Raw genomic sequence first — 17,776 nt, forward strand, 5'->3', positions numbered from 1 at the left:
AGATCACAGAGGCAAAGCATTATTCTCATCTTGTCATACCAGGATACCGCCACCTGGCTTATCACTGCTGATGCTATCACATGGTTGAGGTAATATTTGCCATGTTTCTCCACTGAGAAGTTAGTTGTTTCCCCTCCCCCGCTATGCATACTGTCTTCCTTGGAAGGAAGTCACCAAGTGCAGCCGCATTCAAGGAGTGGGGAGTTCTGCTCTCTCCCCGAGGGCAGGGCATCTATATAAAGTGTCTGGAATTCTGATGAACAGGAGATCTATCTGTTCTCTGACATTATTTATGTGGAATTATTCCTTTTAAAATCAGTACCTTAAAAAATTGTTCCACAAAGAAACAGATATGTTTACATTAGAAGTAGAGTCTGAGTGGTTTTGAATTTGCTCTTTAAAAAATGCCTGGCTTGCAGGGCCGAGATCTGTTAAGAAGGAAGCAGAATTAAGCAGGGCTGGGTGCTTGGATCGGACTGGTGTTGTTCACCCAGTCGAGTCTGACTCTTTGTGACCCCACAGACTGCAGCATGTCAGGTCTCCCTGTCCCTCACAATCTAAACGTGGACATGCAGACAAGCACTCTCTGTGGGTGATATAATGACTTAATAAACTACAGAGGGGTTTGAAGCTCCAATATTTGGCCACCTGACGCGAAGAACGGACTCACTGGAAAAGACCCTGATGCTGGGAAAGGTTGAAGGCAGGAGGAGAAGGGACAACAGAAGATGAGATGGTTGGATGGCATCACCAACTTGATGGATATGAGTTTCAGCAAGCTCCAGGAGTTGGTGATGGACAGGGAAGCCTGGCACGCTGCAGTCCATGGGGTTGCAAAGAGTTGAACATGGCTGAGAGACTGAACTGAACTGAACAGAGGGGTTGGTGCGGATGACTTCTGAGGTCCTTCCCAACTTGAAACTCAAGAACAAGCCATGTTTACATGTGCCTGTCTTTTGTCATGCACCACTGCACACATCATCTCTTTGGATTCCAGTCTGTGGTAATCCATAAGAAACACAGCCCAGGGATGGAGGCAGCTGCTCACCTTATCCATGCTGGCCTGGTTCAGTCTCATGATCGAGGCATGAGCCAGGCGGTCATAGACAGTCCTCAGGGCCTTCTTGGAGTAGAGCTCTTGGGGTTTGAACAATTCCTCCATGAACTTTTGATTGAACATGGTTGAAATGATGTCATTCATAACTGTAGAGACAAGAGAGGATGCAGGTGAACAAAGCATTGGGGGAAGCTTTATTCAGGAAATGCTCCCTGTGTGCAGATGGAATGGAGGGGCAGGGCCTATGTAGTATGGGGATGCAGTGCGCTTGGAGATCTGCTTCTTGGGGAGAAACCCCATGTGTGTCCCAGTGGAAAGCAGGGTCCAGAGTGCCTTATGAGCCCATCTTAGGGCAAACGTAGACGTGGCAATGTGCTGTGGTTCAAACCACTTTCACATACAACATTTCACTTGATGATAGAGAACATATTTATTCCTTCTTTAGAAAAGACTTCTATTAGCATTGCAGATTAGATATCCACCTCAAAATGAGAAACAGCATCACCTTTTCTGTTTGTTTAGCAAGTCTAGAACATTTTTACTTTGAATTTTATAAAATGGGACCTAAATGGTAATTTTTTTTTTCTTCTTCAAAACAGTTTACAAAAATAGACATAGGACCTACCCACTGGTTAGAGATTAAAACTTTTTCTAGTGTTTCTAAAGATGTGTGCTTCAGATTAATACTATTTGCTGCTGCTGCTGCTAAGTCACTTCAATCGTGTCTGACTCTGTGTGACCCCATAGACGGCAGCCCACCAGGCTCCCCCGTCCCTGGGATTCTCCGGGCAAGAACACTGGAGTGGGTTACCATTTCCTTCTCCAATGCATGAAAGTGAAAAGTGAAAGTGAAGTTGCTCAGTTGTGCCTGACTCTTCGGCTCTCCGCGACCCCATGGACTGCAGCCTACCAGGCTCCTCCATCCATGGGATTTTCCAGGCAAGAGTACTGGAGTGGGGTGCCATTGCCTTCTCCATAACACCATCTGAGGATGTCTTAATTTCCCTGTATGATCTATAATACTGACATCATACTGTAGTGATATGCCCCATACTGTTGTTCAGATGGAAAATTTCCAGGTGGCGAGAATAAAAGGTCCAGTGTGCTTAGTCGCTTCAGTTGCGTCCAACTCTTTGCAACCCCATGGACTGTAGCCTGCGAGGCTCCTCTGTCCATGAGGATTCTCTCCAGGCAGGAATATCGGAGTGGGTAGCCTATCCCTTCTCCTGGGGATCTTCCTGACCCAGGAATCGAACTGGGGTTTCCTGCATTGCAAGTGGATTCTTTACCATCTGACCTACCAGGGAAGCTAAGGTGTGTGCAAATCAAACTATCTATAATTCTAGGTCTTCATTCACTCATTCATTTAGATATTTTGTGCTACTCAAATAACATCATTTGAGGGCTAGGAAAACCATTTGGTACAAGAAATAGAAACAGATATGGTTGAACGCAGATTATTCTTAATTAAGTCAGATATATTCCTGCCTACTGTATATGGATGCTGAGACTATATATTCATAATAATTAAAATCTGAAAGAAAACTGGCTACTTAAAAGAACAATACAAAATCACTTGAGTGATTATTGCTGAAAGATACAGAGCTCTCTTTCTCTTGCCACACAAAGGACACAGCAGGTGACCCATGGTCACCCTTGTATCTTAGAGAGTGGAGCAAGGTCATGATTTCAGACACTCTTTCTACCTGTAAGTAACCAACAGAAGTACCCTGAGGGCTCAGATGCATTTTAAAGCATCTCAAAGAGCAGTTTTGGGGAGAAGTAGGGAGCTGAGGGCTAGATGTACTTAAATCTTAAATGGAAGGGTTATAGAGAAAGGTGGGGAGAGAAACACTCCCTCTCCCCACTCCCACCCTGACACGAAAGAACAAACTGAGCGAATGCGACTGCTTTCGGAAGTATTGGACCCACACTTGACCTCTGTAGTTTACTCTAGGCCCCATCCCATCAGTGAGGAAGAAGCAGATCCATTGCCAACACAGGTATCCCTCATGTAGGACAGTTTCAGCCCAGGCCAGCGTGCACTCGGTGTGCACTAACCTCCCCCTACTGTGCCCAGCCTGGAGACCCAGGAACCCTTCTGGGTTTGCCTCAAGCATGGCCTTTGGCCTTCAACCTAAACAAGCAAGCTGCTGCTGCTGCTAAGCCACTTCAGTCGTGTCCGGCTCTGTGTGACCCCATAGACGGCAGCCCACCAGGCTTCTCCGTCCCTGGGATTCTCTAGGCAAGAACACTGGAGTGGGTCGCCATTTCCTTCTCCAATGCATGCATGCGTGTTAAGTCGCTTCAGTCATGTCTGACTCTGTGCGACCCTACGGACAACAGCCCACCAGGCTCCTCTGTCCACGGAATTCTCTAGGCAAGAATACTGGAGTGGGTTGCCATTTCCTTCTCCGAAACAAGCAAGGGTCTGCAATAAATTGGACTTTCTGACATTTTTCTTACTGCAGCCTATATAAATGTAAAGTTCGCATGGAAATAGCTACACATGGAAAGCCACATATAAGGCCTCAATAAAGAGGGAATTTGAAGAATTTTCCATAGGCTTATGGAGGCCAGGGAGGAGTGCCAAAGAGGAAGAACTCACTTGAAAGAATTGCATCAGCTCTGATTATGTTCATGATTACAAAGAGCTCCCATTCACTGAGGTGCCGAGTCACGTCTCTAGGGTCTTTGAGCCTTTAGCAAGATCTAGGAAAATAGCTTAGACCCAAATAAGTCAGTTCTAAAAGAAAGAAAGCCCCAAGGTGATTGTCAGCCACTCTGGCAAAGTAAAGTGAAGCCTTTTCTTTGGGAAGTGACTAAGCTCTGTATCACCATGGCTTCTTGCATAAGAACATCCAGAAAGTTCTGCTGGGAAGAGAGTATGGCAGGCCCTGTTCCCGTGGGCAGAGCAGTGAACACAAATGCCCCCAAGGGGAGATGGCAGTTTTGCAGTTGGGGCCCGGCACCCAGGGCACCCACCTTGTAATTTTTTGGAAGGAGCATGGGGGCACAAATTAACATGCTTACATCTCAGTGTGCTTCAGCTGGCACTTGCTGATGTGGGCCTACTGTCTGCCAGACACGGGGGGGTGGTGTGGGCAGAGAGGAAGCGAATGTTATCCTTGCCCAAGAGTAGCAGCCCACACCGTATGTATGCTGAACCTGAGTTTTTTTCTTTACTAATATGTATTTTATTTGGCCGCGTCTTAGCCGCAGCATGCAGGGTCTTTCATCGCGGTGCGTAGACTCCTAGTTGTGGCGCTTGGCGGGCTCAGCAGCTGTGGCATGTGGTCTGAGCTGCTCTGCGGCATGTGGGATCTTAGTCCCCTGACTGGGGATGGAACCCACACCCCCTGCATTACGAGGTGGATTCTTAACCACTGGACCACCAGCGAACTCCTCTGAGAAGTTTCAACCTGATCTGTAAGTTAGTCTTGGTGTTCGTTTTTGGCACTCACATGAGCTTGGCATAATTGCATGAGGCAGGAATGTGCTAGAAGCCAGATTTCATCAGGAGACTAAAGCCAGGTGTGTGGAGGGGCGGTTTCTCCTGGGTGCACTGGGAGGGTCAATAACTGAGTTCTTAACGTATCAGGCTTCTAATTTATGAAGTCAGTTTCTGCTTATTATTTTTGGATATATAAGATAAATTCCAGTGATTCAGTTACTTACACAAAAAGTCTTCAAAATCCACACTTTTCACCTGAAATTCTGCAGTACATCAAGAGGTGGGCCAAAAATTGCTGAAGAGAAGTGGTGAGAGATGGTTGTGAAATATTATAAAACTTTACCAACCACTTCGATTGGACTTTTCTTCGAGCCTGGCCTGATGAAATAATTCTCTTAATGAAAGCAACTGCGTTTTTAACTAGTACTTCTGTAAATTTTATTGTTTATGGTAATACACAACTTGAAACCAAGGGTAAAAAAGAGAAGCTACTATTTCTGGGTGGTTACCATGTTTTGAAGCCTTATTATGTTGTAAGTCTTGGGCTTAGAATGTTCTATTCATTATCTTATTTAAATAAATAGTCAAATGATTTTGAAGGGTACCCCACTCCTCACCCCCAGTTGCTAGGGCTTTGAAAAGAAAAAGAACAGAGATTTAAGAATACTCAAGTTTCTCAAAACCAAGGCAAACCTAATCAGACTATAAACCAATTTAAGAAACTGAAATGATAGCAAACAAGCACAAAAGGCTAGTGCGGGCGGGCTGGACAAAGCATTTGCTGAAGTATCACCCTATTTATCAAAGGGGAAAACTGAGTTTTCCAGAGGTTAAAGTCCAAGGTCACATAGCAGGGGGTGGAGCTGAAAAGAGAAAGGGGCTGTTTGATTCTAGTGCCTGTGCCTTTAAATATTACATGTGTTATCTCCTCTGCGTACTCAGTGTGGAGAGAGCACTTGAAACATCGAGGCTGATGGCTGATGACATGCATAGACTATTCCCAGGGTCAGATAATGACATTTAAAGGCGAGAAAGGCGAAGGTTTTATTCTGAGGACTCAACAGCTTTCTCAGGTGTGCTACTGGGTGTAGGTGAAGGGGAAATTGAAGATTTGGCATGATAAGACCACAGGGCATGCGTGTCATGCCTTCCGCGCTCAAGCCTGTCGGCCATGCAGCCACATGCTTCCACATTTCTCAGTTGCCCAACAGCTATGTCTGTGTGCTCAGGAGAACAGCTCTTTGGCTACATGATGCTATCACAGGATTGTTTTAAGGACAACTAAATAGGACAGCCCACCTGGAAAGGTAGCTATTGTCCCAGGTGTCCTTGCGACGCTTGGAATGGTAAAAACGGACAAATGCCTCAGGTGCAATAGGGTCCTTTGACTAATATTTGCTTGGTTTTCATCTTTCATGCTGTATTTAAAAGATTCAACTGTATAACCAATATCTCAGCTAAAGAGAAACTCACGCCTATTCTTTTACTTGGAAATGTCTAGAGTGGTCCCACTCTAAGCCCCACTGAGGAAGGACTGGGTGAACCTGTGGATGCAGACTGGATACATGCAGCCCCAAGGTAGCATACCTCGTTTTCTGTCCACCTCTGTCCATTCATCTACATGAAGCATATAAAAAGAAAACACCGGTTCATGAAGCAAGAACGTTATTTTCAACGAGGCTTTAAAAATACCAATTCCAACGATCTGGCTTACGAAACTTTATCTTTCATGTTTGGATTAATGTTTAACGCAAATACTCTGCCTTCCATTTGAAGCTTTTAAAAGGCTGAAGGATAAATAACAAGTTCCAAAAAAGCCCTAGGGGAGGCTGTATCTTATAGAGGGTGGCCTAGGAGGAGAGGAAGCTCAGAAGGATGAAATACCCTGGGATTTACCTTGCAAGGTTCAAGAAGCCATCCTCTCTACCGCTCTGAGAGTAGACATCTTTCAAAATAAGGTTTTTAAAAACACTAACTTCCACAAGGAAGAATAATCCTGAGAACAGGTACAGAAAGAATTTTCTTTCTTTACAACCTGATTCTCTTATTAATGCAAGAGTTCTCTTTCTAGAACTACTCAGAACTACTCACTACTTACAGAACGACTCAAATAAAAAAAAAACAACTAGAAATATAAATTAACAGAAAAAAACTATTTGTTTCTGATTTACCTTTTATACAGAGAGGTATGACTTCCATGTAAAAAGAGGGAAATAATGATGGGAGCACCGTACAGAAAGCTCCTGAGGACAAAGGTAGCCAGGGAAATACCAAGAAGAGACCAAATAAGGAAAAATGTACTTGGCTAGAGAAATCTGTGAGAATCATGACCCTTTAATGGGCTGAGACCTGGCTCTGCTGTTTACTAGCTGTATAACTTCAAGCAGCTTGTGTAATTTCAGCTTCTTCATCTGTGAAATGGGGATTATAATTACACCCACCCAGTAGGGTTGTTGGGATAAAATAGTTATCCGACTTCTCTCAAACACTTATCCGACTTCTCTCCTAGTTCTGCTTTCTCTATTTCAGAATTTTGGGTGCCACCCATAAAGGCTCTTGATGAGCCTTTTTTTTTTTTTCTTTCCTTGATTTTTTGGGAGAGATTTCAATCTAAAACCACTCATGGATAAACAGAGTTCTACACACAACCACATTTTAAAAACATTTTGTAGTTTGGTGTATTTTGTGAACATTTGCACTAAATTGTTTGAGAAGTGACTCCTGAGGTTATAACATGCATGCTGCTGCTGCGGCTAAGTCGCTTCAGTCGTGCCCAACTCTGTGTGACCCCATAGACGGCAGCCCACCAGGCTCTGCCGTTCCTGGGATTCTCCAGGCAAGAACACTGGAGTGGGTTGCCATTTCCCTCTCCAATGCATGAAAGTGAAGTCGCTCAGTTTCGAGACCCCATGGAATGCAGCCTACCAGGCTCCTCCGTCCATGGGATTTCCCAGGTAAGAGTACTGGAGTGGGGTGCCATTGCCTTCTCTGAATTAGCATATACGTGCCTACAGTATGCAATGCCTACAGCTCCTAAGAGACCCTCCTGAAAGCACAGCGAGTGCCATGTCCTGCCTACCCACAAAGGGTTCCTATTGCAGGGTCAGACTCCTCTGGGAAAATTAACCGTCTTTCTCCCACAGAGTTTCAGGGTTCTGGAGAGAAAACACTGGGGAAGCAGCACCAAGACTCTAGCCTTCTTTAAGCAGATGCTGGCTTCTTTGACATAATGTCCACATCTGTCATTTCAGGGCATTTATTTTACAGGTGGTCTTCCCTGAAAGGCTCGTGGGAATTCAGAGGGATAGAGCTGCAACCCTCTTGAAGGTGTGTTTGGCAACAGGGGGGCTGCCAAGGGCTCACCAACCCTAAGGGAGAGTGATTACCTGCTGCCGACCAAAATAAAAGAGCTGGGGAACACATGCGCAGGGCTACCAGGCACTCCTGCAGGCAGTGTCGTTCTTCTCCAGCAGAGGTCGCTGTCGGGCTGTGTGTGCTCCTGGCCCTCTTTCCTTCTGAGGATCCCGGGAAGGTAAACAAGGATGACTTGTTTGTGACAATTCCACTTTATATTTTGAGTGGAAGGTAGGCTCAAGGCTTATCCAGAGCTTCCTGTTACATTGGAACTATAAAAATATAGTATCTCACAGCACTCAGTTGCTCAGTACTACTCTGTGATCTGCATATCTTGGGAAAATCACTTAATAGCCCCATGCCTTAGTTTCCCCTTCTGTCAAATGAGGAAGGCAAACAAATGGTAAGAGGGCCTTGTTTAGGAGTATTTGTAAGAGGGTGAGTGAGTGAGTGAGTGAAAGTTGCTCAGTTGTGTCTGACTCTTTGCAACGCCATGGACTATACAATCGATGGAATTCTCTAGGGCAGAATATTGGAGTGGGTAGCCTTTCCCTTCTCCAGGGGATCTTCCGGGAGTGAGGCAAAGGCAACTTTTTTATTATTCTGGCAATTGCTTAAATATGGGACCTCATTCAGTATGCAACAGTCAGAAGTTGCCCCACAGAGAGAGCACTTCCTTTCTGTTGAAGGCTAAACTAGAGCGAGCTGCCTTCTGGGGAGAAACTGCAAGATCGGCCCTGGACTTAAGGGAGTGGGATGGCCTCCAGGAGACCAATTAGTTGTGTAAGACAGTGAAAACTTCTAGAAGAAACACGATTTCCATCCAGAGCTTCAGTGAGGACTAGTTGACTGCTTTAATCTCACACCCTTTGCCCTGTTTTCTCATTCTATTTTCTGCATGTCCTCATCAACCAACTATTTTCTGTCATTTCTTTGATGAGACCAGTGGGTATCCTGGATTTTTTTTCAAGCCTCTCCATCCCAACCTTCCAACTCCCTCCCCACCCCATTCCCTCCGCAAAAATTCTGATGTAGTCCCCTCGAGTGTGGAAGTACAGGGCAGCCGTGAAGGTTGTGGGTGAAGAGTATGAGCTCTAGAGCCTGATGACCTGGGTTCAAATCCATTACTCTTCCTTCGTACTAGTTATGTAAACCTGGGCAAATGGACCTCACTTTCCCCATCTGTAAAACGGGGATAGTAGTATTACCTACATGATAGGATAGTTGTGGGGATTAAGGTGTTCAGAGAAGTCCATGGTACATGGTTAAGTGCTTAATAAGTATTTGTTGCTATTGCATTAGGAAGACATATCCCCCAGGTTTAGAATCAGTTACTGCAAAGACTTGTCAAAAGCCCTACCTCCAGAGGATGCAAAGGGCTGCAGGAGGCTCTGCCCAGCACCTCAGTGGCATCTGATACAACTCAACATGGAAGGAAAGTGTGTGAATGTGAATTACGGAAGATGGCTGAAACTCCCTGGTGCCGTCTCAGCAAACCCAGGACTGCAGCTCCTGAACACAAAGGAAGCCAGGCCCCTAGTATAATCACAGGGTCTTGCCCAGACCGCCTCTTGAAAGACCACAGCTGCTACTCATTGTGTTAAACATGTTAAGTACATCACCTCATTCTATCTTTACGAAGTCACTGTGAGGTATATTTTATTATTCCCCTTCTACGGAGAAAGAAACAGGCATACAGAGTTTACACTCCAAGGTTATACAATTAGTTAAATGGCAAAGCTGGAATTGGGAACTATATCTGTATGACTCCAGACAGCATGTTCTTAAGTGCTAATGTATCCTGCCTTCCAAGACTGCAGACCACCAGTCCAAGCACTACCTATCAGCTCACTGGTGCCAAAAGCCTAAATGAAATCACATAACAGCACCAAGGAAAACAGAACCCTCTTGAGGGAAAAACAGCAATGTAATATCAAACAGTAGCTCAACAAACATTTACTGAGCACTAGTTTATTCAGTTGTAGGCATTATGCTAGGCGCTGGAGTACAAAGGTGAATAAGACAATCACGTGGGGGAGACAGACACATATGCAGACAATTTCAGTATAATATGGCTAGCGATAAGGTTGAGGGGGGCACAGATCTAGTATGGGAGTATGCGCAGGCCGTTTCCCATGTGGAGATGAGATGATTCTTAAGCTGAATGTAGGATGGAAGGGAAGTGACTAGCATGGAAATGGGAGGGTTGGGGTAGAATGGGAATTACCAGCATGGAAACATGAGTGAGCATGCTTTAAATGGAGACCTACAAGCAGTTTGGTATCAAGATACACAGCAGGAGGCAGGCAGCGGTGGAAGCTGGGACTGCAGAGGTGGACACGGGGTCAGATCAGGAAGGTCCCTGAAATGTCCTGCCAAGGACTTGGCCTCCATCCAGACCGCAGTGGGAAGCTGACAAAGGGTTTTCAATAGCGAGGTGTATGGACAGATTCAAATGTCAGAATGCTCACTGGCAGCAGTGTACAGAATTAATGGAGGGGGTATGCTATAGGGAGCTCTTTTTCTTTATGCATGGACTTGGACTCAATTGCACAGATACAACAGTGAATATCTGCATTTGTATGCTGAACATCAACTGAGTGTACGGAGACTGTTGGAGACAGTAAATATTTGAATCAGCGGCTATGTCAGTTACTTTTATACCAACTTTCCTTTCTCTATCTTCAAATAGAGTATTTCCTTCATACCTAATCCCAGGAAACTTAGTGAAAACAGCTGTTGGTTGAGAAGGAGGGGGGAAAAGGAAAGAAAAAGGGTGGCAAAGAGTTCTGGGTGGCCATTTCTCTGGGGTTAGATGTGGTGTGTATGGGAGGCAGATTTTACATTTTAGAAACTCTCATATAATCATTTCCACAACTGCATTCTCTCCAAACAATTGTGAAGGGAAAAGACAACTTTCTTATATTTTCTTATTTATCCATGTTATTTCAGACGCCCACCTTTCTAGAAATAGCTAGAAATAGCTTCTGAACTTAGCAAGACTGGCCTCCGGTTTATGAAGGAGGATACTGTACAGAGGAATGGAGACTCAGAAGGTTCCCTGGGGGTAAAGAGGATGCTCCGACTAGCAGTGTGCCACCACGGATGGACCACTGGGACGCTCATATTTGGGAGGGATCAATTGTCAAGAGAGGTTGGGAAATCATCTCCAGTTTAAGGGGATGAGTAAATAGGGGTAGGTCAGGTACCCTCATAATATTCAATGGGGGTATTAAATCCCTCTGTGGTGAAACGATCTTTTGGGGACTGTGCTGATGAGGGGTTCTGTCTGGATGGGGCTGTGGGTTATGAAAGAGGTCCCCGGCGATGAGGGCGCAGAGTGCAGGGGTGTTGGTCAATCTGTAAAGGCGCTTGGCTCTAGAGGTCTGGCTGAGGGGGTCGGGGCTGGCTGTGCGGGCCGGGAGCCTCTCACCTTTGCGGGCCTTGTCTCCGGGAATGTTCTGGGCCCGCAGCCGCTGGTCCAGGATGTAAAGCATCTCCCCGCCCAAGTTCAGGAAGAGCAGCGGTAGCGTCCGCATGGACATGGTGCCGGAAAGCCAGCGCGTCTGGTACAGAGCCTCCAGGTTTAGTAGCCAGAGGCCTGGAGGTCCCTTAGTCGCGTCCCTAAAGCCCGGTTGCTAGGCAACGCGACAGGCGGCAAAGAAGGCCAATCAACAGGCCGTTTGTTGGGAGGCACTCGGGGGTGAGCGCGTACTGGGCGGGGCGGCTAAGACCTACCGGGTTGATTGGACAGAGCTCCCCCCGCCTTGGCCCCTGAGCGCCGGTTTTGATTTTCTTGAGACCCGGAGGGTGGGCGAAGATCTGCAGGGCGGCCACCTTCTCCCCGCCAGGGCGGAGTGCTCACGTGCCCCTAAAGGAGGAAATTGAAAGTGTTTGTCGCCTCTGTCCTGACGGACTCTGTGACCCTGTGGGCTGTAGCCCGCCAGGCTCCTCTATCCATGGGATTCTCCAGGCAAGAATACTGGAATGGGTAGCCGTCCCTTCTCCAGGGGATCTTTCCCATCCAGCGATCGAACTCAAGTCTCCTGCATTACAGGCAGATTTACCCTCTGATCCACAAAACCCAAGCCGAACTCTTTTAGAGCAGACTCTGGGCTCTTCCCTGGTGGCTCAGATGGTAAAGCGTCTGCCTACAATGTGGGAGACCTGGGTTCGTATCCCTGGGTTGGGAAGATCTGGAGAAGGAAATGGCAACCCACTCCAGTACTCTTGCCTGGAAAATCCTATGGAAAGAGGAGCCTGGTAGGCTACCGCCCATGGGGCCGCAGAGTCAGACACGACTGAGTGACTTCACTCACTCACTGGGCAGACAGGCCTGTTGTTGTTTTTAAGTAATTTTTAATATGATCATCACATTAGCTTCAAAATTATTTACGTCATGTAATTTTACCAACAAAAGCCAAAACACAATTTTCAAGTTAAATCAGATTTTCCATTCTAATAGACTTTCTCAGTAAGTTCAAAGGAATTGGCAGATTTGTGACCCTGACAAATATGAGAATCACTTGATTCAATTTGGTTAGAAGTCAATTCCTTTATACCTTTATTATAGGAAGCACTGAAACCGCCCACCCTGGCCAGGCACCACAGTAACCATTTGCATGAATTGTTTTTCGGCAGGAGGTTCTGGTAAGGAACAGGGAACTAATAAGCCTCCACCAACCAAAAGAGTTTGGGAAAGGTCAAAAGGAGACACCACCTGTCTGACCACTTCCCAGAATCTTTCTCTCTGGCATCCATCTTGGCTGAACAAGGCGTGCACCACCAGGAAGGACTCTTGAGTCAGAATGATTGGCTAAGGACAACCTGGAAACTAATCCCATTACCATAAAACCCGAGACTGGAAGCCATGTGACAAAGCTGTTCTCCTGGGTTCCCTTACCCTACTGCTCTCCACCCGGGTGCCCTTTCCCAGTAAAATCTCTTGCTTTGTCAGCACGTGTGTCTCCTTGGACAATTCATTTCCGAGTGTAAGACAAGAGCCCAGTTTTGGGCCCTAGAAGGGGTCCCCCTTCCTGCAACACCTTCGTAGGTGGTGGTTTGGTGGTTTAGTCGCTAGGTCATGTCCAACTCCTGTGACCCCCATAGACTGTAGCCCACCAGGCTACTCTGTCCCTGGGGTTCTCCAGACAAGAATACTGGAGTGGGTTGACATTTTCTTCTCCAGGCAGACCTGGGTTTGAATCCCTGCTCTGCAGTTTCCTCGCTGTGTGACTTGGGGCAGTTGTTTTGAACCTCGACTTCCTCATCCTGCAATATGGAGGGGACAGCCATCTCCCCATGTTGCAGAGAGGAATCACTGAAATCATGCAAAATGCCAGGAAAGCCCTCAGCAAAATGGTAACTTTCAGGTGGGGGAAGTACCAGAGGTCCTTGAATTATTTGCATTTCCTCCCTAAAAGCCACTTGGCATGAAGCCCCTTGTTTCATGCACCAGGAAGCAAACCAGGCCTGTTCAGGATGCATGCTGTGCTCTCTGAAGCTCCTGCACGGTTAAGCAGGCCTACAATCCACTTCTCTGTTTTGAGGGCAGTGACCACGTTCTTCACCTTCATCTGGAGCTCCAGGATCACCTTCTCATCATCTGCTTTTACATTTTTACTTTGATAAACAACCATTTCTGTAAATTTCAATGCTTCTAAAACCTAATCTTCCCCTCCAGCCGCTCAGACTTGAAATCTGAGCCTTGTTTTCCACCTCCCTCCCCCTGGGTCTTATTATCTTTCACCAATTCTGCTTTTCCCACCAAAATCTTTCTCACATTTCTTTCTTTTTGTCTGCATTACCATGTTTCTCCATATTAACTGCTCTTTTCTAACTTCCATGAGCCTGGCTGCTAGGCTAAATTTCAGAAGACACCTGTCAGGCTTTTGGCATGACATCCCTTTGGTGGCTTTCTACTGTTTGGCAGATCACAGGTGAAATGCCTTTGTGAGGCATTCAACCTGTCCACTTTGGCTCTAACTGCCTTTCCAGAGACCTCTTCTGCACTCCCTTGATACTTCGCAATCCAGTTGAACTCAAACTCAGCATCATCTCTTTGGAGCATCACCTCCTCTTACTGATAACTACACCCACCACTGGAAAGTCTTCCCTTAACATATAAGCTCAAGTTTTTCCCACACCTTCTGGAGTCCACTTTCCTTCCTTTCAAAGCCAAGGTTTTAAAAGAATAGTCTACTCTTGTAACCTCAATTTCCCCCATCACCATCACCCACTTCATTGCCATTGGATTCGGCTTTCGCCACTCCACTGAAACTGCTTCATCATGAAGAGTTTTTGGTGCTTAACTGACATCTCAGTGGATACTATACAGCGATTGAAAGCTAGCAGCCCAGGGCTTTGATTTGATCTTGGCTGGTCTGTGCACTGTCTTAAAAGGGACTATAACTAGGATGGGACTGTAATAAGCAGCTTAGCATCATTATCTTACTCTTGGCCTTCATGCACTATGCTATCTGCCTGGTTGCTAAAAGCATTTGAGTTTGTTGGAGTGTAGTTTCCTCCCAGAGCTTCTCAGACCACTTTTCCCCCTCTGTTCAGTTCAGTTCAGTCGCTCAGTCGTGTCTGACTCTTTGCGACCCCATGAACTGCAGCATGCCAGGCCTCCTTGTCCATCACCAACTCCCGGAGTTCACCCAAACCCATGTCCATCGAGTCGGTGATGCCATCCAGCCATCTCATCCTCTGTCGTCCCCTTCTCCTCCTGCCCCCAATCCCTCCCAGCATCAAGGTCTTTTTCAATGAGTCAGCTCTTCGCATGAGGTGGCCAAAGTACTGGAGTTTCAGCTTCAGCATCATTCCTTCCAAAGAAATCCCAGGGCTGATCTCCTTTAGAATGGACTGGTTGGATCTCCTTGCAGTCCAAGGGACTCTCAAGAGTCTTCTCCAACACCACAGTTCAAAAGCATCAATTCTTCGGCACTCAGCTTTCTTCACAGTCCAACTCTCACATCCATACATGACCACTGGAAAAACCATAGCTTTGACTAGATGGACCTTTGTTGGCAAAGTAATGTCTCTGCTTCTCAATATGCTATCTAGGTTGGTCATAACTTTCCTTCCAAGGAGTAAGCGTCTTTTAATCCCTAGGCAGTGTGATATCATGAACAGAACATGGGCTTTGGAGTCAAGACAGATGTGGGTTTGAATCCTTGACTACCCCTAACCAGCTGTGTGAATTTGAACAAACTGCCTGCATTTCCATTCTCTCATGGTAAGATGAGGATAATTACGCCAATGTGGCAGTGTGGTTGGCGGGGGCGGGGGGGGGTGGGGGGAAGCTTGGTAAAGGTGGCTTTAAAGATTAGGTGAGATAATGAGACTAATGCAACACTTAAAACAATGCCTTTCCTGTAGAGCCTGTTCCATGAATCTGTGACTGTGTTCCTTTTTCGCCTTCTCCTCCAGCACAGCATCTCTAAAGTAGCTGTGTCTATCCAAGTCCTGTCCTGTAACAGGCATTCCCTCCTGTTCCTGGAGGTGGTATCTGACCCTTTCATCTCAGGACCCCAGGCCCTCTGTTCCACCATCATGTCACCTTCCCCTTGACCTCAGCTGCCCCTCCTGACTCAGGATACGCCCTCAGAAATTATCCTTCCCATCTGGACATGGTCCTGTTTTCTTCACTCACATTCCCTCCCTGAGCAATTTCACTCACACCCATGGCTTCACCTTAAAGGTAACTCCCAAACCTGTCTCTGGTTTCCAGCTGCTCTTTGGACCTCACTATAATGCACCTTCCTTCCTTTCTGGCTTCCTTTCTCGCTCAGCATGAAATCTAAAAGTCTTTCCCCCAGTGTTATGTACTGAATATTTGTTCTTCCCAAATTCAAAGGTTGAAGCCCTAACTCTCAATGTAATATGGGGTCTTTAGGTGGTCATGAGAGTGAGGTCATGAGGGTAGAGTCCTCATGAGGGGATTAATGCCCTTATTAGAAGAATAACTTTTCTTCTCCTTGGAAGAAAAGTTATGACCAATCTGGACAGCATATTAAAAAGCAGAGACATTACTTTGCCAACAAAAGTCTGTCTAGTCAAGGCTATGGTTTTTCCAGTAGTCATGTATGGATGTGAGAGTTGGACTATAAAGAAAGCTGAGTGCTGAAGAATTGATGCTTTTGAACTGTGGTGTTGGAAAAGACTTTTTAAAAATGTTTTCATGTTTTATTTTTTACAATATTGTATTGGTTTTGCCACACATCAACATGAATCCGCCATGGGTGTACACGTGTTCCCAATCCTGAACCCCTTTCCCACCTCCCTCCCCATACCATCCCTCTGGGTCATCCCAGTGCACCAGCCCCAAGCATCCTGCATCTAACCTAGACTGGCGATTCGTTTCTTATATATTACACGTTTCAATGCCATTCTCCCAAATCATCCCACCCTCTCCCTCTCCCACAGAGTCCAAAAGACTGTTCTATACATTTGTGTCTCTTTTGCTGTCTCACATACAGGGTTATCGTTACCATCTTCCTAAATTCCATATATACGCGTTAGTATACTGTATTGGTGTTTCTCTTTCTGGCTTACTTCACTCTGTATAATCGGCTCGTTTCATCCACCTCATTAGAATTGATTCAAATGTGTTCTTTTTAATGGCTAATAACTCCACTGTGTATATGTACCACAGCTTATCCATTCATCTGCTGCTGGACATCTAGGTTGTCTCCATGTCTTGGCTGTTATAAACAGTGCTGCGATGAACATTGGGGTACATGTGTCTCTTTCAATTCTGGTTTCCTTGGTGTGTATGCCCAGCAGTGGGATTGCTGGGTCATAAGGCAGTTCTATTTCCAGTTTTTTAAGGAATCTCCACACTGTTCTCCATAGTGGCTGTACTAGTTTGCATTCCCACCAACAGTGTAAGAGGGTTCCCTTTCTCCCCACCCTGGAGAAGACTCTTGAGAGTCCCGTGGACTGCAAGGAGACCCAACTAGTCCACCCTAAAGGAAATCAGTCCTAAATATTCATTGGAAGGACTGACGCTGAAGCTGAAACTCCAATACTTTGGCCTCCTGATGTGAAGAACTGACTCATGTGAGAAGACCCTGATGCTGGGAAAGATTGAAGACAGGAGGAAAAGGGGACGACAGAGGGTTAGATGGTTGGATGGCATCACCGACTCAATGGACATGGGTCTGAGTAAGCTCTGGGAGTTGGTGATGGACAGGGAGGCCTGACATGCTGCAGTCCACGAGGTCGCAGAGTCAGACACAACTCAGTGACTGAACTGAGAAGGGAAAAAGCAATCTCTTCTCTTTCTCTCTCTCTTCATTTTCCTGCTTCCCTTCACATGTGAGGACATAGTCAGGATGTGGCCATCTACAAGCCAGGAAGATTCCTCATCAGAAACCAAATCAGCCTGCACCTGGATATTGGAATTGCTAGCCTCCAGAACAGAACATAAATCTGTTAAGCCACTCAGTTTATGGCACTTTAAAACAGGAACCTGAACAGACTAATACACCCCAAAAGCTCCGTATTATCTGGTTTCTGCTAACTCCTCTGACCTCATCTCTTCCTACTCTTCTCTTTGCTGGCTCAGCTTGTCCCATAGTCTTCTTTGGGTTTTTCAAACATACTAAGCATACTCAGGCTTCAAGGCCTTGGCACTTGAATTGGTGTAAGTGGGTGGGCTTTGTGGGCAGGGAGTTGTCCGTAATGCCCCAGAATTTATAAGCAACGTTTTGTACCTGTGCAGTTTTAGGGTCAGACTTTTTTCAGATTCTCAGTCTGAACACCAATACCCCTGCCTCCCCGCAATTAATCACTCTGATCTCTCCCCGTCTTGTCCAGCTCTACACTGCTGCTGTGGATCTAATGGAAACACAGACTTTATCATCACTCCTTCCCAGCCAGCACATGAAGCCTCTCATAGCCCGGCT

The 17,776-nt window shown here is 46.1% G+C and overlaps 1 protein-coding gene across 1 annotated transcript in view; it reads right to left on the bottom strand.

Annotated features, from left to right (window-relative positions):
* Positions 1–11,514, bottom strand: part of OSCP1 (organic solute carrier partner 1) — a 29,643-nt gene extending 18,129 nt beyond the window's left edge. The window contains exons 1-2 of the mRNA XM_004001805.6: positions 11,299–11,514; positions 1,049–1,203 (exon numbers count right to left, since the gene is read on the bottom strand). Coding sequence (XP_004001854.1) covers positions 1,049–1,203; positions 11,299–11,410 — 267 coding nt within the window. The 5' untranslated portion in view covers positions 11,411–11,514. The remainder of the gene's footprint in view (positions 1–1,048; positions 1,204–11,298) is intronic.
* Between the last annotated feature and the right edge of the window lie 6,262 nt (positions 11,515–17,776).

Source organism: Ovis aries, chromosome 1, assembly GCF_016772045.2.
Source record: "Ovis aries strain OAR_USU_Benz2616 breed Rambouillet chromosome 1, ARS-UI_Ramb_v3.0, whole genome shotgun sequence".
Taxonomy (NCBI): Eukaryota; Metazoa; Chordata; class Mammalia; order Artiodactyla; family Bovidae; genus Ovis; species Ovis aries.